Consider the following 23,678-nt stretch of genomic DNA (forward strand, 5'->3'; position numbering starts at 1 on the left):
TAACATCAAGGCCGTTACCCATTTTCTCTGCTTCCAGTCCAATCGCAGGACGCTGGGGCACATTTTCTTGCAGCAACGCAGCAGTCCGGTTTCATTTTTTGAGAGCTTGGGTGCTGCTTGGTCAGGGAAATATGGTGTTAATTCCTGATTGTTAAAGAGGTTGGTTATTACTTCAGCATTTATGGCCTATTCTTAGCATAGATTATCAATGTCTGATTAGCCGAGGTCCGACACCCCGCACCCCTCCGATCAGCTGTTCTCGTTCCCGGTGGCTGCAGCAGGCAGCTGGAAATGCTCAGTTCCGGAGCTCCCCATCTTCTGATAGCGGCTGGTTACTGTACATTCGCCTCCCATTCAAATCAGTAGGAGTCGGATGTGCAGTACCTGGCCGCGGCTGTTATAAGTAGGCGTGGAGCTCCGGAACTGAGCATTTTCGACTGCCTGCTGCTGCTGTTTGGACCAATAACAGCTGATTGGTGGAGGTGCAGGGTGTCAGACACTGGCAGATCAGCCTTTGACGACAAATCCTAAGGATAAGCCATCAATGTAAACGTAGTGGCCAGCCTCTTTAAAATTGATCATTTTGTGAATCCTAGATGGGTCTGTATTTATGGCAAAGGTTGTGTTCCTTGCTTTGATGCGGGTTCGCACACCAAGCCCGCGTCTTTCCCTGCACATGTCGGCAGATCTGATCAGCCTTCATGTGCCTCTAACTAGTATATGGATAGCCAGCTCACCTGTGCCTGGGCTTCCTCTCCATGGAGCACGGAGACACCCTGTCTGGTGTGGATAAGCAGCATGAAAGAGGAGAAAATCCAGCTCCAAATTCTCGGTTAAAATTTGATGGCTTTATTACAAAAACTTGTTATTTAAAATCCAATAGGTATGATGCAAAGGTATATAAAAAAAAATTACATAACCCAAAGGGGCAAATTGACGAGAGAGAGTCGCATTTCGACGGATTGTGACTGATGGCAAAAAACGGATGTGTCAAAGGGGTCTAAGTCAATCTCTTGACAGTAGGATTTAACAGTTGCCGGCAGGGAGCACACTGATTGGTTATCATGGCAGCCGAGGGTCCGCTGATGACCCATGTGTCTGTCATGTCGAACTTCTGTGAATAGGAAGACCGTATTTGTGCTGTACGGAACAGTGCCGATACACGGCTTTGTACAGCACAAGCGATCGGATGATCGCAGCTTCAAGTCTCCTAAGGGGACTAATAAATACAATAAAAAGTTGAAAAAAAGTTTTTTTACAAATATGAAAAAATAAAAAAAAGTTCAAATAATCCCCCTTTTACCACATTGAAAATACAATAATTATAAAATATACATATTTGGTTTTGTTGTGTTCAGAATTGTCTGATCTATCAAAATAAAAATTGGTAAACTTGTAATGAAAAAAAATAAATTTAAAAATGCCAGAATTACGGTAGATTTTTTTTTTGGGCCACCGCAACATTGCAATAAGAGGTAATCAAAACATCGCATCTACTCAAAAATGGTATCAGTAAAAAAATGTCAGCTCAGGGTGCAAAAGTGAACATAAAAAACCCAAAGAACAATCATGGAATTGCAGGGTTTTTTTGTATTTCACTGCTCTTGGGTTTCATCCATTTTTCTCTTATGCAAAAACCTAAAATACAAGCTTTTTGTACCCATTAAACAGTAAATAAACAGTCAGTCCTTAGATGACACATGGATAGGCTCTCCAAATGGGCTCTCCAGAGTGGCTCTTAAGCCTGGTCGGAGTCTCAAGTGGTGGGACTGCAGTCTGAATTTGAAGGAATTTCCATAATATGTTGAAATTTTCTTCACATACAACATCGAATGTACACACATTTATTGTACTTTTGAAATGTGAGGTTTGTACTTGTTGACACTCTGCAAACAATGACTAAATTTGAACTTTCCATTGTTGCAGTTTTTTCTTCACATTTTTTCTGTTTGCTTCTAGGTTCCAATGGGAGCGCATTAAGGGAGTGCATGACGTGTGGTAATCATGTCATCATGTGTGTCCAAGAGGGCTTCTTCTGAGAGGTCCATCCTGCAAGATGACCATGAAACATCAAGTCAGCCTCATATTGTCTGTAGTTTCTCAGCACTGAGTTTAGACATAGGGATGGAATCTGTTATCGTGGTCACTGAATATGAATCCAGCATCTCTGAGCGGGACCATGGCCAGAATGGACAAACTGGGAAGCAAGTGGAAGAACCTGAGGAGAATTGCAGGGAACTACCTGATTTTCATAGACTTACTGAAAGTAGATATATAACGGATAGCATGGAAGGGATTGTAAAAGATCAAAGAGGTAAACTCCACATGACAAATAGAAAACTTTCACTACAAGAACGTTCTCCATCTGCTCAGTCTCCAAATGATAATGCAGATGTAAATGGACGATATATTTACCCTTCTCTTCCGTATTCTCCCGTGACTTCACCGCAGTCTTCTCCTCGTTTGCCACGAAGGCCAACAATTGAATCAAATCGGGTTTCCATTACAGGTTTTCAGGTATGCATTTTGGCCTAAGTCCGTTTTCTGAAATATAAGACTTCTACAGCATATAATCTTGTGGAATTTTTTTTTTTTAAAGGGAACCTTTCATCAAGATATTAGGTCCTTAACTAGAGGCATGTGCATAAAGCCCCCCCAATGATTATATCCATACCTTTATTGTAGTATTCCGTAACAGTATTTCAAAGGCAGTAGCCAGCCATTTCTGCCAGAAATTTTGCGCAGGTGCCATTGGTGTCTGCAGTTGTCTCATCAGATCGTGCAGCGCATGCGCCGATTAATAGCCCTTCTCCTGCAATATCTTTCGCTACCCCATCTGATAACATGACTTAGGGCATTGGTAGTGCTGCTGAAAACTCTGTGAGGGATGGCAGGTTACTGAAGGCTGGCGTCAGGTGGGGAATTAGGGAGAGATGCAACAACTTCTGCTTGCAATTAGAACTTTAAGGCTTGATTTCTCTACAATTTTCAAATAAAATACTACATGGTCTGTATGTAATCATCATTAAAGGGCCTTTTCACACATTCCTTTAGTAAGAGGTCTACTATCTTGATGACAGGTTCCCCTTCAACCTTGACCAACAAGCCTATTAAAGTGTGATATTGTCTCTATACATTACATTAAAGTTGGCTGAATCTGTCAATTTTCTTGATTATTAGAGCTGAGCAAACGATTCACAGGTCCTCGATCCAACAGCCATATTGGTACTCCATGGTAGCCGGATGAGAGCCCTTGTGAACTTCCTATTTCCGGATGGCATCATTATCACCTTAGGCTAAGTTCACATTTCCGCTAAAATCTATCAGTCACAATCCGCTGCTCTTGTAAACAGCGGAATCCGTTTAGCGGATTCCGCTGCTCCCATAGACTTGTATGAGCAGCGGATTGTGACTGATGATGCTGCGTTGCATCCTCCGCCCGACTGATCAGTCGTGGAACGACTGACCGCCGGGCGGGGGGAACGCAGCATGTAACGTTTTTTGAGCAGCGAGATCCGTCGGATTTCGCTGCGCATGCTCTCTGGCTCCCTGCACACGTCACCAGCTTTGGTTGGTTACCCGATATTTACCCTGGTTACGGTGCAAGGAGCCAGCGGTAGGCCCGTAACCAAGGTAAATATCGGGTAACCAAGGTAAACATCGGGTGCTTTGCTGTTACCCGATATTTAGGCTGGTTACGTGTGCAGGGAGGCCGACACTTCCCCGCTCGGCCCCGCCCCTTCCCGCACTCCGCACATGTATGTACACACACACACACCTGTCCTCAGCCATGCAGACAAGCACTGACACCCTCGTCTGGCCCCGCCCCCTGCTCGGCTCCGCCCCCTCCCGCACTTTGCATGTGCACACACACACACATACATACATACATACATGCACATACACACACTCACTCACACATACACTCACCTGTCCCCAGCCATGCAGACCGCAGCACTTCTACTGACATCCTCAGCGCCTGGCCCCGCCCCCCGCTCGGCTCCGCCCCCTCCCGCACTTTGCATGTGCACACACATACATACATACATACATACATACATACATGCACATACACACACACTCACTCACTCACACATACACTCACCTGTCCCCAGCCATGCAGACCGCAGCACTTCCACTCACATCCTCAGCGCCTGGCCCCGCCCCCCGCTCGGCTCTGCCCCCGAACTCCGCCCCCCGCACACAACGGAATCCGACAAAGAATTCTGTTCTTTGTCATCCGTTGTACAGCGTTGAACAGCGCATCAGTCACATGCGTCAAGCGACGCATGTGACTGATACAAATCAACGGAAATGTGAACTTAGCCTTATCTGAGTTATAGGCCCTATTATGTCCTAATTTCTTCCAATTCCCTTTTGAAGAAACATGATTGGTTGTCCAAGCCGAGCGTCCATCTGTGTTCGGGAGAGAGCAGAAATAGTTGGATGAATGAGCACTTAGATGACAGTTCCCATGTTTGGGGTTTCTCCAGATCCGTGTTTCCCAAACTCCAGTACTCAAGGTTTTGCCAATAGATCATGTTTCCAGAATTTCTTTTAATATTTCACAAGTGAAAGAACTGGTGGCAATTTCTGATCCCTTGATAATAATTCCATCACCAGTGTTATACTAAAGAAATCCTGAAAACATATTTTAAGCAATATTATTAATTTTGGGCAAACTAGGGCAGCTGGATATTACATTATAGTGAGTGGGATTTTATCTTGATTCACACATTGTATCAGAAAGCGGTGCGTTATTAATAATGTCAATAGAAGTTACTCACAGCACCTTCCTTATTGGAAATGTTACTAATAGTAACTGGAGAGACACGTCCAACCAAGGGGTCCTCTTGGAATAGTGGCACAACAAATATAGAAAAGGACAGCTCCTCCTGGCTGATTCAGTGAAGAAATATCTTTATTCCATATGCGATGTTTCAACCGGCGCAGTAGTCTTCTTCAAGCATATGTAGCGTCCCACGGGGCCTAAGAGGGTTACTCGTCATAGGGCCAGTGGTATTTGGGGTTGCTGCTGTGACTGGCCTGACTCGGTTCCGTGGCCCCGTCGGCTACATGAAAAGACAAACAGGCGGGTGCAAGGTTTTCCGGTGTAGAGGGGGTTGGAAGGAGGGGGAAGCGTCCCTGGGGAGCGTCACCGGTAGCAATGGTGACTGGGGATCTCGGCCACCGACCCCTCCTGTGACTTCTTCTCTCCCAGGAGCGTTGTTGGATGGGGGATGAAGGATGCTTTGCAGCACCACCCGTGATGTGCGGCCAGGAATTAGCCGCCGCTGCGAGATGTTGCTCTCCTCCAGGGCTGATTTTATCGCAGCTATAATAGTCCAGCTCCCCACGGGTGGAGCGAGCCCCAGGGAGGATGGGAACGACTGATGGCGTCGAAGCGCAGGGCGGTGGTGCCGGCAATGACAAGGACGACACAGGGGGCTGCAGTTCAAAGTACCGTTTACTCACAGTTCTTAAGGTGCCCCGGAAGTGGCGCTCTCCGCCGCCATGGATGGACTCCAGTGTCTGTGGAAATGTGTGAGACCTTCCTCCTTGCACCATCACACGGTTCCCCCGTAGCTTGAAGCAATTTGGGGAACCCCGCTTTTGGTTTTAAGTGTGCCGTCCCATATGCAGGTGATGCGTGTCTTCGCCATGGGGTTCGACCGTAGCCTTGACCCCAGATCCTATATGTCACTGTGCTCCGGGAAGTGGGTAGTGGACGATGGGACATGAAATCCCCATCCCCTGCAGATTTGGAGTCCGTGAAGGTTCCCCCAACCGAGGGTCCTGCACCCCGAATGAGCTGGCATTGTGTGAATGGTTAGGCTCGACCTCAGCTAGCATGTCTCCTCTTGTCCCAACATCTCCACCGGCTGCCTCGGTCTCTCGCCCTCTTTCAGTCTCACTCCTGCAGACTCGGTGCGGTGTTGTGGCCCTGGCCCTGGGACTATCTCTATCTAACTCCTGTCCCAGGGCCAGCTTGCTAGATGCTGCTCTCAAGGCTGTCTGCTCTGTTCTCTCCTGAGCTGTTCTCTGACTAAGGCTATGTGCGCATGTAGGGTAATTTCATGCATTTACGCTGCGTCTAGCACTGCAGTGCAAATGCATTCGTCCTGCGTCCCCTGCACAATCTATGAAGATTGTGCATAATCCGTGCGCACGATGCTTTTTTGAACGCAGCGATTTGAGTGTCAATAATTTGAAAAAGTTTAAAAATGCAGCATGTCACTTTTTTCGTGCGCTTTGGATGCTGCTCCCACTCGGTCTATGGGAGAGGCAGCGTCCCGAGCGCATGAAATCGGGATCTATGCTGCAAACACACTGCATCCATTAAGCAGTGTTTCTGCAGCGATTTTCAGCGCACATGTGCTGCCAAATTGCTGCAGAAATTTCAGCATGTACTGCGCACATAGCCTTAAAGTGAAACTGCTTGTCTTTCTTACTCATTGAGAGCAGCCCCCACCTCAGGAATGACTCAGCAGTGCTAGGGCATTTCCAAGCCTGGTTTCCTGTGTGTGGTGATTCATGCTAGATGGATGTTCTGTGTTAGTGCAGAAACCAGTGATTAACCTCTTCTAAACTGGGAGAGAATTACAACTTAAACCAGATGCAATTCCCTGTGGCGACTGAGCCTCTGGGACATCACACATACATATCTCAAAACAGGTCCCATAGATATAGGGGTCAGCAGCTGCAGCTATTGCCAATCACCATAGAGGCCACCCCCACAAAACACCATCCAATCATATGCTTATACAAAAGTCCATAAATACAAAAAATAGACATTAAATATACAAATATCATAATCAAATACATTGCAACATCTTCAGATCCCATCTAGGGGAACTACATCAAATAATACACATATAATAGAGATTAAGATAGCAGTATACCTCATTCTATATCATCCAGTAACACAATCGCATCACCATAGCAACCAACTCCCAGTAATAAGTCCATAGAACAATCATATGTCTTTATCAGCCAATCATCTTGTACTTAGATATTCACATGCTCCGGCTTCCTATATTCATTGGTTTGTATTTGGCAGGTCCTCAATTACATGGTTACATGCCGCAGGTCCTTTTAGAGTAAAGAATTGCAAAAAATAACTCGGGCACACAAAAAACGTAGAAAAAGAAGACGAAAGAAAAACTTAGAATTCAATCTGCTTGTCTTTATTGGTGCAAAGGTCAGGTCTATTGGTGCACAAATCTAACGTTTCGGCCCTAACCTTGGGCCTTCGTCAGAAAACAAAGATCTATACGGTACAAACATAGAGAAAAATTGAAAAATTGTTTACAATGTGTGGAAAACGTAACATTGTATACGATATGTATATTATGATACTATCATTGTACATATCTTTCATATTCACAAAAAGCAGACAAATGAATCCTTGAACCATAAAGATTTAGATATAAGATATTTGAGTCAATTTGCTTTAAGTGACGGATCCTTTTCAAGCTGTGATCTCAAGAAACCAAGTTAAAGGAAAAAATGGGATTGGAGGGAAACTGCACCTCTTAATAAGGTACACTTCAATCACATTTGTCAACCAAGTCTTTAATTTTAGTTTATGTTCATTGTGTACCGTCATACTCTAATAGATTGGAAATAATTCTGCACAGTACCAGCCTTTTCCAAACATAAGCCCTTATAAAGGGTGATGCAAACAAATAAAATCATGAGCTATTGCCTGTTTCTGTACCTGTTGTAATAATATATTTTTTCTCCATATTTTAAAAAGGATTGTGTGCAGCTCAACCAGTATAAGCTGAAAGATGAGATTGGTAAGGTGAGTGACTCTGACCATCATTCTCAGTGATCGGTGTTCTTTATATCTAGGTTGTAAGATCTTGAAATGCTGCAATAATGAGGCCCGCAGCCACAGGTTATGAGAGAGGTTTTGTCCAAGGTGCTTATCTTTGTGCCAAGAAATGCCCAGTTATCTTTTGCTGGAAAAAAAGTTTAATTTACTTTATATATATATATTCTACGCATCGGGTATTCTAGAATTTACGTATTGTGTAGTTAATGTATGATTTTTGTTATATATATATATAGATGTTGTTGTCTGTAGTTAGCAAGTGTTTGTGTAGGGGCTGTACATGTTCTGGGTGTTGTCTGGGTGTGGCGGGGGGTGAGAGCGGTGTTTGTGTGTTGCGTTGTTTGTAGAGCGCTGTGTGTCTGTATCATTGTGTATGTGTGTTGCGCAGTATGTGCGTATATTTGTGTGTGCCGCGGTGTTTGTGTGTTGGGTGTTGTGTGTGTGCGGCGTTGTGTGTGTGGGTGTCTGTGTAGGGCAGTGTTTGTGGTTCCCAGTGTGTGTGTGGTGTGTTGTGCAGTGCGTGTGTGGCAGTGTGTGTGTGTGTGTGTGTTTTGGGGGGAGATGTGCACCCCCCATCGTGCTCCATCCCCCATGCTGCGCACCCCCCATCATGCTCCATCCCCCATGCTGTGCACCCCCCATCGTGCTCCATCCCCACTCCCCATTGTGCTCCATCCCCCCTCCCCATTGTGCTCCATCCCCCATGCTGCGCATTCCCCATCGTGCTCCATCCCCCATGCTGCGCACCCCCCATCGTGCTCTATCCCCCATGCTGCGCACTCCCCATCGTGCTCCATCCCCATGCTGCGCACTTCCCATCGTGCTCCATCCCCCATGCTGCGCACCCCCCATCGTGCTCCATCCCCCATGCTGCGCACTCCCCATCGTGCTCCATCCCCATGCTGCGCACTCCCCATCGTGCTCCATCCCCCATGCTGCGCACCCCCCATCGTGCTCCATCCCCCATGCTGCGCACTCCACATCGTGCTCCATCCCCCATGCTGCGCACTCCCCATCGTGCTCCATCCCCCATGCTGCGCACCCCCCATCGTGCTCCATCCCCTATGCTGCGCACTCCCCATCGTGCTCCATCCCCCATGCTGCGCACCCCCCATTGTGCTCCATCCCATATGCTGCGCACTCCCCATCGTGCTCCATCCCCTATGCTGCGCACTCCCCATCGTGCTCCATCCCCTATGCTGCGCACTCCCCATCGTGCTCCATCCCCCATGCTGCGCACCCCCCATCGTGCTCCATCCCCCATGCTGCGCACCCCCCATCGTGCTCCATCTCCCATGCTGCGCACTCCCCATCGTGCTCCATCCCCCATGCTGCGCACCCCCCATCGTGCTCCATCCCCCATGCTGCGCACCCCCCATCGTGCTCCATCCCCCATGCTGCGCACCCCCCATCGTGCTCCATCCCCCATGCTGCGCACCCCCCATCGTGCTCCATCCCCATGCTGCGCACTCCCAAACGTGCTCCATCTCCCATGCTGCGCACTCCCCATCGTGCTCCATCCCCCATGCTGCGCACTCCCCATCGTGCTCCATCCCCCATGCTGCGCACTCCCCATCGTGCTCCATCCCCCATGATGCGCATTCCCCATCGTGCTCCACAGTCACACATCAGACATTAAACACGCACACATCTGATCGCATACACTCACACACACCCCACTTCTCCCTGTGCCCACCGGTGGCCGGTCCCAGCAGCTGTGCTGCACGCCGTGCTCTTCTGCCGACACTCACAGATCCGATCGCATACACTCACACACTCACACACACATCCGATCGCATACACTCACACACACACACACACATCCGATCGCATACACGCGCTGACACAATCACAACATCCGGAGATACCACATACTTCCGGCCATGTGATCCTCCGGCAGGTCCTTGAAGATCACTGCACAGTATCGCCGCCGAGAAACAAGCGATATTACGGGATGTTGTGAGTATGTGGATGCGATCGTGTGTGTGTGTGCGCATGTGTGCGTGCGTGCGTGTGCGCGTTCCGCCCCTGCAGGACCTTGATGCGCTCACCTCGTGTGGGGGGCGGAGCCTAGGCGATCGGCCAATCCGTGCGGGGGGGGGCGGAGCCTGGCCGAGGAGAGCAGCCAATCCGTGCGGGGGGAGGAGCCGAGGCGAGCAGCCAATCCGTGCGGGGGGGCGGGGCCATGGCGAATCCATGAAGCCAAGCGGCCAATCCGTGCGGGGGGGGCGGGGCCATGTCAAATCCGTGAAGCCGAGCGGCCAATCCGTGCGGGGGGGCGGGGCCATGGCGAGCCCAGCGGCCAATCCGTTGTTTGTCACCGTAAGGACATGGCCAATCCGTGCGAGGGGGGGCGGATGCGAGGCGAGCGGCCAATCCGTGCGGGGGGAGGAGCCGAGGCGAGGCGAGCGGCCAATCCGTGCAGGGGGGCGGGGCCATGGCGAGGCCAGCAGCCAATCCGCTGTTTGTCACCGTAAGGACATGTCCCGGGACACAATTTTGGAGCAAGACAGACAGACAGACAGAATAAGGCAATTATATATATAGATATATATACAGTGCCTACAAGTAGTCTTCAACCCCCTGCAGATTTAGCAGGTTTGATAACATGCAAATAAGTTAGAGCCTGCAAACTTCAAACAAGAGCAGGATTTATTAACAGATGCATAAATCTTACAAACCAACAAGTTATGTTGCTCAGTTAAGTTTTAATAAATTTTCAACATAAAAGTGTGGGTCAATTATTATTCAACCCCTAGGTTTAATATTTTGTGGAATAACCCTTGTTTGCAATTACAGCTAATAATCATCTTTTATAAGACCTGATCAGGCCGGCACAGGTCTCTGGAGTTATCTTGGCCCACTGCTCCATGCAGATCTTCTCCAAGTTATCTAGGTTCTTTGGGTGTCTCATGTGGACTTTAATCTTGAGCTCCTTCCACAAGTTTTCAATTGGGTTAAGGTCAGGAGACTGACTAGGCCACTGCAACACCTTGATTTTTTCCCTCTTCAACCAGGCCTTGGTTTTCTTGGCTGTGTGGTTTGGGTTGTTGTCTTGTTGGAAGATGAAATGACGACCCATCTTAAGATCCTTGATGGAGGAACGGAGGTTCTTGGCCAAAATCTCCAGGTAGGCCGTGCTATCCATCTTCCCATGGATGCGGACCAGATGGCCAGGCCCCTTGGCTGAGAAACAGCCCCACAGCATGATGCTGCCACCACCATGCTTGACTGTAGGGATGGTATTCTTGGGGTCGTATGCAGTGCCATCCAGTCTTCAAACGTCACGTGTGTGGTTGGCACCAAAGATCTCGATCTTGGTCTCATCAGACCAGAGAACCTTGAACCAGTCTGTCTCAGAGTCCTCCAAGTGATCATGAGCAAACTGTAGACGAGCCTTGACATGACGCTTTGAATGTAAAGGTACCTTACGGGCTCGTCTGGAACGGAGACCATTGCGGTGGAGTACGTTACTTATGGTATTGACTGAAACCAATGTCCCCACTGCCATGAGATCTTCCCAGAGCTCCTTCCTTGTTGTCCTTGGGTTAGCCTTGACTCTTCGGACAAGCCTGGCCTCGGCACGGGTGGAAACTTTCAAAGGCTGTCCAGGCCGTGGAAGGCTAACAGTAGTTCCATAAGCCTTCCACTTCCGGATGATGCTCCCAACAGTGGAAACAGGTAGGCTCAACTCCTTGGAAAGGGTTTTGTACCCCTTGCCAGCCTTGTGACCCTCCACGATCTTGTCTCTGATGGCCTTGGAATGCTCCTTTTGTCTTTCCCATGTTGACCAAGTATGAGTGCTGTTCACAAGTTTGGGGAGGGTCTTAATTAGTCAGAAAAGGCTGGAAAAAGAGATAATTAATCCAAACATGTGAAGCTCATTGTTCTTTGGGCCTGAAATACTTCTTAATACTTTAGGGGAACCAAACAGAATTCTTGTGGTTTGAGGGGTTGAATAATAAATGACCCTCTGAATAAACTTTTCACAATTTAAAAAAAAAAAAAAAGAAATGACATTCTTTTTTGCTGCAGTGCATTTCACACTTCCAGGCTGATCTACAGTCCAAATGTCACAATGCCAAGTTAATTCCGAATGTGTAAACCTGCTAAATCTGCAGGGGGTTGAATACTACTTGTAGGCACTGTGTGTGTGTGTGTGTGTGTGTATATATATATATATATATATATATATAATTATTTATTTTTTTATTTTTTTATTGCAAAATGTGGTTTGTGGCATGTTTTTACTTTTTTTCTGTAGCACAAGACATAGCAGATACCAGCACAACTCAGGAAGTAACGATCAGATTATGAGATGACAAAACTCTCATAATTGTTACTAGGGTTGTTTAGGGTAAAACCCTCATGGACGACCATATTTACTAAAGGGAATCTGTCAGCAGGTTTTTTGCTACCTCATCTGACAGCAACACAATGTGGACAAGGAGATTCTGAATCCAGCAGTGTATCACATAGATTACTGGTGCAGCCGTTCTCACACAATCAAGGAATTGCGTTTGATGCATGTAGCTGAGCCCAGGGAGCTGTACCCACCCACACCAGGCTCTCTATAGAGATTGTGCATTGACTGTGAGGTGTCAATCACAGTAGGGGGCGTGCCCCGGACTGCCAAGCAGCCGCCAGCTAGACCTAGCAATGTTAATCACCGGGTAATGAAGCCATTAGTTTAAGTAAACAATAGCACACACACAAATAAGAGGCATAATTGTTGTTTGTTTTTTAACCCTTACATCATACTGTCCTCAGCTTACATAGAAAAAACCTGACGTATTCCCTTTAAAATTCAACTCCTAAAAGTGAATATTGGAAGCATCAGTTCATGAGATCAGCTCTAGGGGCTACATTTTTAAAGGGGAATATCTATTCTTTTGCCATTCCTCTATTATTCCTACTACAAATTTAGGAATACACCGACAACTTGGTGTTACTATTGCCCATCTCAATCTCACAAGAGCTTGTCCCCACTCAGTCTGTTTGCTGTGATTGGACAGTGATAAAGCATGTAGGGACACGCCTCCAACTTGTAACACCCAGTTGTCAATTTATAGAAATTTTTAGAAGGGATAATGGAGGGATTCATGGAGTTCTATGAAGAGATGTTTTATATTATGGGAAATTCAAGAATTTTACAAAATAAAACCTTACTAGTCAAGAGAGCTTGCATATTCTATTTCTTTTGTGGATTTCTAAAGTATTCAGTACATCATAAAATTCCAGAAAGCCTGCTGTCTACATTATACTTATACCATATCATAGCATCTATGTGTGCAAACTAGGTGGGTTAGTAAAAGTGTAGTTAGTGTAATGTTCTGATATTATTATGTCATTATCAAGGGTGTGTATATTTGTTCACACCCTACAATAAGGAAAAATAGTATACTAAAAGTATAATAAAGCATGCACCATACAGAAAGATAAAGGACCAGTGTTCTACATGAATTTGTAAAAGGGACAATGGGGCTGTTCTTCTTTGTTTTAGTTTTATCTTTAGATTGATTCACCTGGCAGTTTTAAGAACGATGGGAGATGGCGCTATTATTTTATATCTGTTAACGCAGACCTCATATCTATATTTCTAATTTACTGAAAGGGTAGGAAACAAAGAATATTAATTGTGGGTTTATCTCTCTATACACGCATACTGCTTTATTAAATGTATTATTTATAAATAATTTATAAATAATAAATGGAGATGGGAATACCCCTTTAAACACTATGCATCAATTTTAGGCTTTTCCTACAGAAATAGACTCTCTTAAAACCATTCAGCAAATCTCTACAATTGCACCTTTTATTCACTATAATTATTGTTAGTTAAAGCACTGTAAAGCCTGCTTTACATGTTACGATTTCGCATACGATATCGTATGCGATCGTAACCGCCCCCATCGTATGTGCGGCACGTTCAGTTTGTTGAATGTGCCGCACAAACGATTAACCCCCGTCACACGTACTTACCCGCCCATACGACCTCTGTGGGCGGCAAACGTCCACTTCCTGGAGTGAGAGGGTCGTTTGGCATCACAGCGACGTCACGCGGCAGCCGGCCAATAGAAGCGGAGGGGTGGAGATGAGTGGGATGTAAACATCCCGCCCACCTCTTTCCTTCCGCATTGCCGGCTGGAGCCGCGGGACGCAGGTAAGATCTGTTCAATGTTCCCGGGGTGTCACACACTGCGAAGTGTGCTGCTTCGGGAACATTGAACAACCTGACGTGCAATTCGTCAGGATTCAACGACGTGTATGCGATGAACGGTTTAACGTTCAATCGCAATCGCACGTACCTGTCACACACTACAATGTACCTTACGATGCCAGATGTGCGTCACTTACGACGTGACCCCGCCGACACATCGTAAGATATATTGTAGCGTGTAAAGCGGGCTTTATAATGTTTGGAGACAGAGCATCCGGACATATTAATAAAATCTTTAATTTACTACATTTTATTACTATGGCTTCACAAATTCACATAGCTGCGCAATGGAAAACATCAATTCTTTCTTTATCTTTAGTCAAAAGAAGATTAAATAATATAATGATTTATGAACGCATTGAAGCCACTAGGACCGACACCTTAGAATTATTTTATGCTGTTTGGACCCACTAGATAGGCTCTCATCCTGACCCCCTACTGAGCTGCTCTCTAAATGTGTCCCCCTGAGAGATACATATAGAAGATGGGATGTTAATTGTTAACTTTAAATTTTGCCTCCTATTTAAACCTGGTTATTAATAGGATATTCTGTAATTATATGCACAGAATATCCTCTGCTTATTGAATGATATAATTCTTAGAATTTGCTCCAGATTATGATTTTAAACAGTGTACAAATACAGTGGAACCTTTGGTTAACGAGAACAATCCGTTCTGGGACTGTGCTTGTTAACCAAGTTACTCGACTAGCAAAGCAAAATTTCCCATAGGAAAAGAAATAATGCAAGCTCAGACAATTCGTCCCACAACTTGTTCAATGTCCCATCCTGGTCCCTTGCCATTACAAACATGCACAAACACACACAAACATGCACGCACACACACATTATGCTCACCTTACCTTCCGTTCCATCGCCGGCCTCCCGGTTGTTGTAGTTCACCGGTACAGGATGTGTATCGGGTAACCATCGCGACCGATATCGGAGCTTACACTGCCAGAGCGCTGATGTCATAGGCATGAGACGCTTGCCTCTCATTGGTCAGCGCGCTGCCTTTGAGAAGCGTCTGACAGCGGAAGATCCTCCATCGTCGCGATGGTTACCGATATACATCTTTAACTACAAGAACAAGGAGGCCGGCGAGGGAACGGAAGGTAAGGTGAACATAATGTGTGTGTGCGTGCGTATTTTTCTGTGTTTGTGTATCTTTGTGTGTTTGTGCGGACTCCAAGAGCGGGTCAGAGCACGGTGAAAGTACGGAACCGAAAGTGTGAGCGGTGAGTATTTGCTCGTAAACGGAGTTACAAATTTACAGCAAGCTTTGCTCGTATAGCGAAATACTCGCACACCAAGTTACTCGTAAACCAAGGTTCCACTGTATACCAATTACCAGGCTGCTCTTAGGCTGGGTTCACACATAGCGACAGCGATAACGACGTTGCTGTTACGTCACCATTTTCTGTGACGTAACAGCGACCTAGTAAGTCGCTGTTATGATCACTGCTTAGCTGTCAAACACAGCGACGCAGCAGCGATCATAGCGTCGCTACATGTGCAGAGAGCAGGGAGCCGCGCACACTGCTTAACGCTGGCTCCCTGCTCTCCTACCTACAGTACACATCGGGTTAATTACCCGATGTGTACTGCAGCTACATGTGCAGAGAGCAGGAGCCGCGCACACCGCTTAGCGCTGGCTCCCTGCTCTCCTAGCTACAGTACACATCGGGTTAATTAACCCGATGTGTACTGCAGCTACTGTACATGTGCAGAGAGCGGCGCACACTGCTTAGCGCTGGCTCCCTGCACTCCTAGCTACAGTACACATTGGGTTAATTAACCCCGTGTGTACTGCAGCTACATGTGCAGAGAGCAGGGAGCCGGCACTGGCAGAGTGAGAGCTGCGGAGGCTGGTAACGAAGGTAAATATCGGGTAACCACCTTGGTTACCCGATGTTTACCCTGGTTACAGCTTACCGCAGCTGCCAGATGCCGGCTCCTGCTCCCTGCTCGCTTCATTTCGTTGCTCTCTCGCTGTCACACACAGCGATCTGTGCGTCACAGCGGGAGAGCGACAATAAAAAAACAAACCAGGGCTGTGTGTAACGAGCAGCGATCTCGCAGCAGGGGCCAGATCGCTGCTCAGTGTCACACACAGCGAGATCGCTAATGAGGTCACTGTTGCGTCACCAAAACCGTGACGTAGCAGCGATTTCGGTAGCGATCTCGCTATGTGTGAAGCACCCCTTAGATAAGGATCCTTCCCCCTCCCTCCTTTTTTATTTTTTCTCCTTTTCTTTCCTTTTCATTTGTACTTATTTGTATATAGACTCCAATACTTGTGACTCCCCTGTGATGGGAAAGCATTCTGCTGTGAATGTTATGTTTTATGTTGTTAAAAAATTCAATAAAACATTTTGGAAACTAAAGCACTGTAATAAAATTCTTGAAATGAATTAACTGAATATAAATTGCAAATTTTTTTGGGCAGAGTAGAAGCCAAATGGGGAAAAAAAACACTTAAGTACAATCCAATACAAATAATTGTCCTATTTTTAAGGTTTGTATTTTTTTGCGCTCCTGCAGGGCTCATACGGAGTGGTGAAACTGGCCTACAATGAATATGATAACACATACTATGTAAGTGGACATTACTACTTTAATAAAACACTTTTTGAAAACTAGCATAGTTCTTATGTTATATATTTATGTATGCATTTATAAATTGGGCACTTTAATAATTGCACAGGGTATTAGTACGTGGGTGGCTGGTCTATGTGTCGCATCATAGCGTTTCTGGTAAGCGCAAGTGTTTTACAGTTATATTATGTCTGGCCTTTATTTGGGTTACGATTAATGACACCTCTGTGGTGACAGACGCCAAGTAAATATAACTCGGACGTTCTGTACTGTCTGGCACTGTAGTGATCTACGCAGATATCTCGAACGGTGCTGAGACTGGGCTATAATTACCGAGAAGTCATGTCATGTCCTCTCCTGAGGAAATACCAAAATGTTAGTGGGAATTGTCCTTTTGATTTGTATTTTTTATGTATAACACATATATAGAGTAAAAACTAAAAATGGTGAAAATAGATAAGTAAAATAAATACGTGATATCAATGTACATTTAGTATTTTTGTTTACATTTGAAATTCTTATTTTTTCACATTTATAATACAGGCAATGAAGGTTCTTTCAAAGAAAAAGTTATTGAGACAAGCTGGATTTCCACGTAGGTATTACATTACCTTTGTGCAATTTCGCACTTAAATGGCAATTTAACATTTTTTAATTAATCCAAATAAAATGAAAATAATGTGCTAATTAATTTCTTAACATATCTGTATAGTAGTCAGATCTTAGCTTTTCTGATAGAAATTTCTTGCGTAAAACTTTTCCCTGCCAATCTATAAATATATACACATCATAGTTGCTGAGGTTCTGTGCAGAAAGGATGTCTATGTATGAGGGGGTTGCTAAGTCTTTGGCTTTACCCAGAAAGAAACAATTTAGGATGATGAAACTTTACATTTTTTGCACATACTCTCCACTGATATCAAGACACTTCTTACATCGGTATTCCAAGTTCTGTAAGCCTAGCAAAAGTAAGAATTTCTTTTGTGCCTCAAACCAGGCATCCGTAGCAGCCATGGCATCAGAAATGGTGTGAAATTTGGTACCCTTGAGGTGTTTCTTGAGGTTTGTAAACAGATGATAATCAGAGGGAGCTAGATCTGGTGAATAAAGTTGGTGGTCAACCAGCTGGAAGCCCTGCTCTGCCAGTTTTGCCATGGTCACTTGTGCAGTGTGAGCGGAGGCGTTGTCTTGCAGGAACAAGATCCCTTCGGACAGCTTGCCGCACCATTTGGCCTTCACAGCTGCATTCAATTGGTCCAAAAGTTCAAAGTAATACCTTGCATTCATGGTGGAACCTATTTGAAAGTCCACTAGCAGCACGCCCTCCTTATCCCAGAACACAGACGCCATCACATTAGTGGCTGAATTTTGCACCCTGAACATCTTTGAATGAGGAGAACCACTGTGCCTCCACTCTTTTGACTGCTCCTTGTTTTCAGGGTCATACAAATAAATCCAGGTCTCATCCATAGTGACCAGTCGATCCAGAAAGTTCTTATCAGTCCGGAAAATGCTGACAAATGGGCCGGGAAGTTTTCACTCGCATGCTTTTCTGATCTGTTGTCAAACATTTGTTGACCCACTTGCAGACAGCTTCCTCATGTCCAAATGTTCATGGATAATGACAAACACGTTCACGGGAAATCCCCATGATGTCTGCTATTGCTTTATCTGAATTTCATCCATTCTCCAGTATGAGGTTGTGCGCAGCATCGACGACCTCCGGAACAACAACTACTCTCGGTCATCCAGAACGTTCCCCATCATTGGTGCTGAAGTGGCCAGTTTTAAATTTGGCAACCCAGTTCTTAACTGTAGAATATGAAGCGCATTGATCCCCCAATGTCTGCGACATATCGCCATGAATATCCTTTGTGGACTTTCCTTGCAGAAACAAGAATTTTATCACTCTTCTGCCCTCAGTTGCTGTGAATATCGCATTAGATTCCGCCATTTTGTTTTCTCGCGTGCGTAGAACACTGTTGCCATAAGAAACAAACACAAAATTTTGAAAACATATATTAGACACATAAGGCTTTCATGTGATGTAATATTCGTTACCGTAGAAAAAAAAAAGATCACAAAGACTTATCAGCAGCCCCTTGTACAATTCTTTCTTTAAACAGGATTTGTCCCATGGTTAACCTGGCGAATTTTCTAAAAGATTACTTAACATCATTTCCCCTCATTTATAGGAAGCTTTCAATACAGCATGTTTCAGGCAGTAAAATTAATTACGCAATTATGGATGGGTGAAGAAGTTCCCTGTCTCTTGTCCAGTGGATATCCTGCAGATGTACATCTTTATACAGCTTTATCGTATAAGAAATTAAGATCTACATAGAGGACTTCCAGACATGTATTATTCTGTGTGGGAGTGTTGGATCAATTCTTCTTGCACTATACAGTATATCATAAATATGGAGAATTAAGACACATAAACCAGTGACATGGTTCTAGTAATTGATGATATTAACTTTTGCTGTTGTGGGCCGTAGAGCCGGCTGTGGGAATGGTTTCACACATTATTGAACATTGCCTGGAAACAATGACTTTTCTGAGTTGTAGAGGATGTCCTAGTATAAGACGTAAAAAAAGCAAAACAAGAATGCCGCGGAGACACCATCACATGTTTCTCAACGCTGGCAGGAAACTAGCCAGGTCTTTCACCGGGATGGAACAACCACGGGAAGGGAAGTCTCCAGTCAAGGAAACTGCCTATACCAAAACATGGTATCCATCCACAGACAGCTGTTTCGGGGTATTTGCCCCTCATCAGTGTGGAGTAGGAGACTAGGCATTGCTCCCACTAGCCAGTTTCCTAGTTGAGAAACGCGTGATGGTGTCTCCGCGGTGTTGGATGTTGATCTCCCCGAGGTCAACCATCCTTACCTATCTAGTAAAAGACGTGGCAGTACATTTCTCAGTAGTTTATAACTACCAGTACTGGTCTTTTTTTTTTTTTTAAACATCTTTTTATTAAATTTTAACCGATTTTCTTTTACAATCTGCTCTTTTACAAAGAGCATTTCATTGATGACATTATAATCAAAACAGTCCCGCCCACCTCTCCCCCCGCTCTGCGTGCGACCAGAAGCAACTTAAAATGGTAACTTATGTAATTGGTATGTGTCCATTGAGCAGTTCAAAAAGGTACCAAGAGGTCTGTCCAAACTGAGATTTAAGTCTATCCTTAAGCACTGTAGCCAAGTTAGGTATAAATAAAGACCATGTTTCAAAGAATCGCTTAGTCAACTTCTCCTTATTCGACAGTGCATCCAGCCAGTCCATTTTGAATATGAACATTAGTTTTGTTTGGATAAACGCTAGAGAGGGTGCTTCAGGATTTACCCAGAGATGTAGGATACTTTTCCTAGTGGCCGAGGCCCAAATAGTTAACATTGCCCTGGTATCTCTCGGAAAACTTTGTTGAGCCTCCTCCAACATGTTAAAAATCGCCCACTGTGGTGTCAGAGCAAACTGAATATTGTATGTGTTTTGTAAGACTGAGTGAACGCTTCTCCATACTCCCTGTATCTGAACACAGTCCCATAAGTGGTGAAACAGGTCAGTGTCTCTTATGCCACATTTAGAACAAGAGTATAAGGCATTTGTGTTCATTTTTGATTGAATTTTTGGAGTAATATATGCTCTATGTAGAATCATCAAGGCCATATCTGTGTAGCTACTGGACGACAGAAATTTACGTTGCAACAGCGTGGCTTGTAAAAAATCCTTTACCTCGAACTCTGGCATGTCTACCTTCCATTTTGCTGGACCTGTTGTTTTCCCCTCCCATGTCCAAACTGTACGCAACATTGAATAAACCTGACTAGTCGAGGACGCCTGGCTTCTTGCCCTCCTAAGAAAGTTATCCACACTTCCTCCAAGATCTCCCTTTGGCTTGTCAACAAGATATTTTTGTGCCAAGCTACGCGCCTGAAGAAAAAGAAAAGGCTGACCCACAAAAGCTGGAAATCGGTGTGCCGCCTTCTCGTAAGAAAGCAACGACCAATCAGGCTCCATTAGATCTGCAGCATAAGCACAACCCTGCATTGACAATGTTTCATAAATCCTCGGAGGGCGACCCTGGAGGAATCTCGGATTTCCAATAAAGGGTTGAAATGCAGTACTGGTCTTTTATGAGTTTTAATTGCTTCTATGCTTCATAATGTTGGATTGTTATGACAGATTGATATAAGTGCCTGTAAGACCCTTTTATCTCTATACACTTGTGCATAAAGCATTTTTTAATTTAAAAAAGAGAATCTGTCACTAAATTTATTATTACAAGTGTCCACTACTAGGACAAGCCCTTATTTACCATGTTTGCCCCAATGAAAATAAAGAGGTTCATACTCCCCTCCCGTTCTTGCGGTGTCAGGGCTTGCATCCAATCACCATTGGCTTCCCTCTCCCGGCCTTCAGACATAGGAGTTAATCAACTGGAAGTGAGATCTGTGTCTGTCGCTCACTTTCTATTGATTACTCCTCTGCCCCCAAAGACTGGGAGAAGGAACCAAGCAGTGATTTGGCGAAAGCCCCAACACCGCAGAAAAGGTCCGGGCATGGGAGAGGAGAATAGGCTTTATTTTAATTAGGGGAACGTGGAATTGGAAGGGATTGTCCTAGTAGTGGAAAACACATTTAATATACTGTATCATAGACCTGATGAGGCTGATGGACCTACTATGAAACCCTATTGTGACAATGCAGTGTGGATCTACATGGTTTCTAGTGTATTCTGTGGTTTTCTTACATCAGGACCAGTGCTTGCTATAGATTATTTCCCCATTATCTTCAATGAGAAAAAAAAATATATACATTGAAAACCCCAACTATATTTTCCAACCTTACAATATTGTTGATCTTAGAATAGTTTGTCAGTATCAGATCAGTGTGGGGTCCGATATGCAGATGGATGTAAGACGTGAACTACGTTGAAGAGCCCAGCTACCTTCAGTGTATAGTGGCCACTGCCAAGAACTGCAGATCAGACTTGTCTTATATTGCATTACCCAGCACAACCTTCTGCTCTCCAGATAAGAGCTGGTCAGCTGAGATGCTCCTGTCCGGAGAGCGAAAGGCTGTGCCGGGTGATGCGAGACTCACACGAGTTATGCGCCAGTCATTCTCAAGTCTAACTGGCCTTAAGTGGCAACTACACAGTGAATTGAGTTGTGATAATCAACTCATTTCACTATTTGTATTAAACTGGATGCTGAGCTGATAACAGCTGATCAGTGGGCGTTGCTGGGTGTCAGACCCCCTCCCCACCTGTGAACTCGCATTGATGACTTATCCAAATGATGGGTCATCAGTATCATAAGGCTGGAAAATCTCTTTAACAGTTCCACCTCTTCTAGTGTACTCAGTGCTTGTATATATTGATATGATAAATATACTATATATTTCTATGTACAAATAGATTTCATTTATGTTTTATGTGACCCTGCATTCTTCTCTTTATAGGTCGTCCGCCTCCCAGGGGAACAAAGGCTGCTAGTGATGGAGGTTCACTAGCTAAGGGACCCATTGAACGGGTCTACCAGGAAATTGCAATTTTGAAGAAACTTGACCATCCTAATGTTGTTAAGTTGGTTGAGGTATTGTTGTTTAATTGTCTATGATGTTTTCCATTTCTATCATCAAGCTTAGGGTCTGTTCACATCAGATTTTTTGTTTTGTTTACATTTAGCAGGTACACTAGGAGTCTTTTGAGTGAATGATGCCATGGATTGCAGCCATCACAGACAATCTTTTAACAAAAGCACAATGGGTTTTCCAATGGCTTTTCATGACTTATTAATTAAAGCAGCTGCCCCCTTTTAGTGAATGCTTGTATAAGGCTGCTTTCACACTACTTTTTTTTTAACATCCGTCATAAACATTTTTTTAACGCAAAAACGGATCCAGTGCAAATGCGTTTTCATTTCAATGCATTTGCAATGGACTCGCGTCAACATGCATTCACCTGCGTTTGCGTGCGTTATAGTAAGGATCCAGCGACTTGCAGTTTTTTAACTTTTTTCAAAAACGCTACTTGTAGCGTTTTTGAGCTGCATCCAAATACTACAAATTGCTGGATCCTGACTAAACAGCATGCAAACGCATGTGAACGCTGCCATGCTGATAGACAGGATCCTGCTTGCTCTACTGAGCATGCACAGAAACCAGCCTCGCGTGATCAGTCTCTCTCCACCTCCCTCCCTCCCCCTCCCTCTCCCTCCACTCTCCTTCCACTCTCCCCCGCCTGAGAGCGGAGGATGCTCGTAACCAAGGTAAACATCGGGTAACTGCGGGCTTAGTTACCTGATGTTTATCTTGGTTACGTGTGCAGGGAGCAGGCAGCCCTGCTCCTAGCAGCTGCAGACCTTCCTAACCAATGTAAATATCGGGTATCCAAGCAAGTTACCCGATGTTTACCTTGGTTACGAGCCTCCACAGCTGTCAGATGTCGGCTCCCAGTCTTTCACGTTCAGTTCCCCTCACTCCCGATCACATGACTCCAATGCCCGCCCATAAACTTAGTGACAGGATCCTGCAAAATAACACATGCGTTTGCATGCGTTTTTCTTTGCAAAAACAGGATCCGCTTTTGCAGCAAAAAAACGTTTATGCCTAAAAAAAAACGTAGTGTGAAAGCAGCCTAAAACAACAAACTGCACTGTACTATCCTTCCCCAGGTCCACAAGCGAGTCTCTAGCCTTCTCTTGGTGTCTGGCATTGACTGCGGCGCTGATGTCACATTGACTGTGCAGCAACCAATCAGTGAGCTCAGCGGCTCTGAGGATCATTCCATCTACACTCGCATAGCCACTGAGCTCACGGAGTGGCTGCCGGCAGGACTCCAGCACTGAAAAAAACCCCAAAAAAACGCTGGAGTGGTGCTTTAACCTCATAACGACGGCCGTACGACTTAAAGCGGCAGCAAAACAGGGTACTTATTCTGTTCCGCCGCTTTAAAGCGGCGGCCCGAAAAAACCCTGTAGCGCCCCCCAGCGACCGAAAATCTCGGGGG

General features: G+C 45.2%; 1 protein-coding gene across 3 annotated transcripts in view; it reads left to right on the plus strand.

The window, feature by feature from the left end:
* Nucleotides 1–23,678, plus strand: part of CAMKK2 (calcium/calmodulin dependent protein kinase kinase 2) — a 158,682-nt gene that overhangs the window by 64,833 nt on the left and 70,171 nt on the right. For all 3 annotated transcript variants that reach the window (XM_075323581.1, XM_075323571.1, XM_075323563.1), the window contains 5 exons: nt 1,960–2,517; nt 7,760–7,807; nt 16,604–16,657; nt 17,201–17,252; nt 22,130–22,263. In XM_075323581.1, the coding sequence (XP_075179696.1) occupies nt 2,005–2,517; nt 7,760–7,807; nt 16,604–16,657; nt 17,201–17,252; nt 22,130–22,263 (801 nt within the window). In that variant the 5' untranslated portion in view covers nt 1,960–2,004. The remainder of the gene's footprint in view (nt 1–1,959; nt 2,518–7,759; nt 7,808–16,603; nt 16,658–17,200; nt 17,253–22,129; nt 22,264–23,678) is intronic.

The sequence above is a fragment of the Anomaloglossus baeobatrachus genome, chromosome 1, assembly GCF_048569485.1.
Source record: "Anomaloglossus baeobatrachus isolate aAnoBae1 chromosome 1, aAnoBae1.hap1, whole genome shotgun sequence".
NCBI lineage: Eukaryota > Metazoa > Chordata > Amphibia > Anura > Aromobatidae > Anomaloglossus > Anomaloglossus baeobatrachus.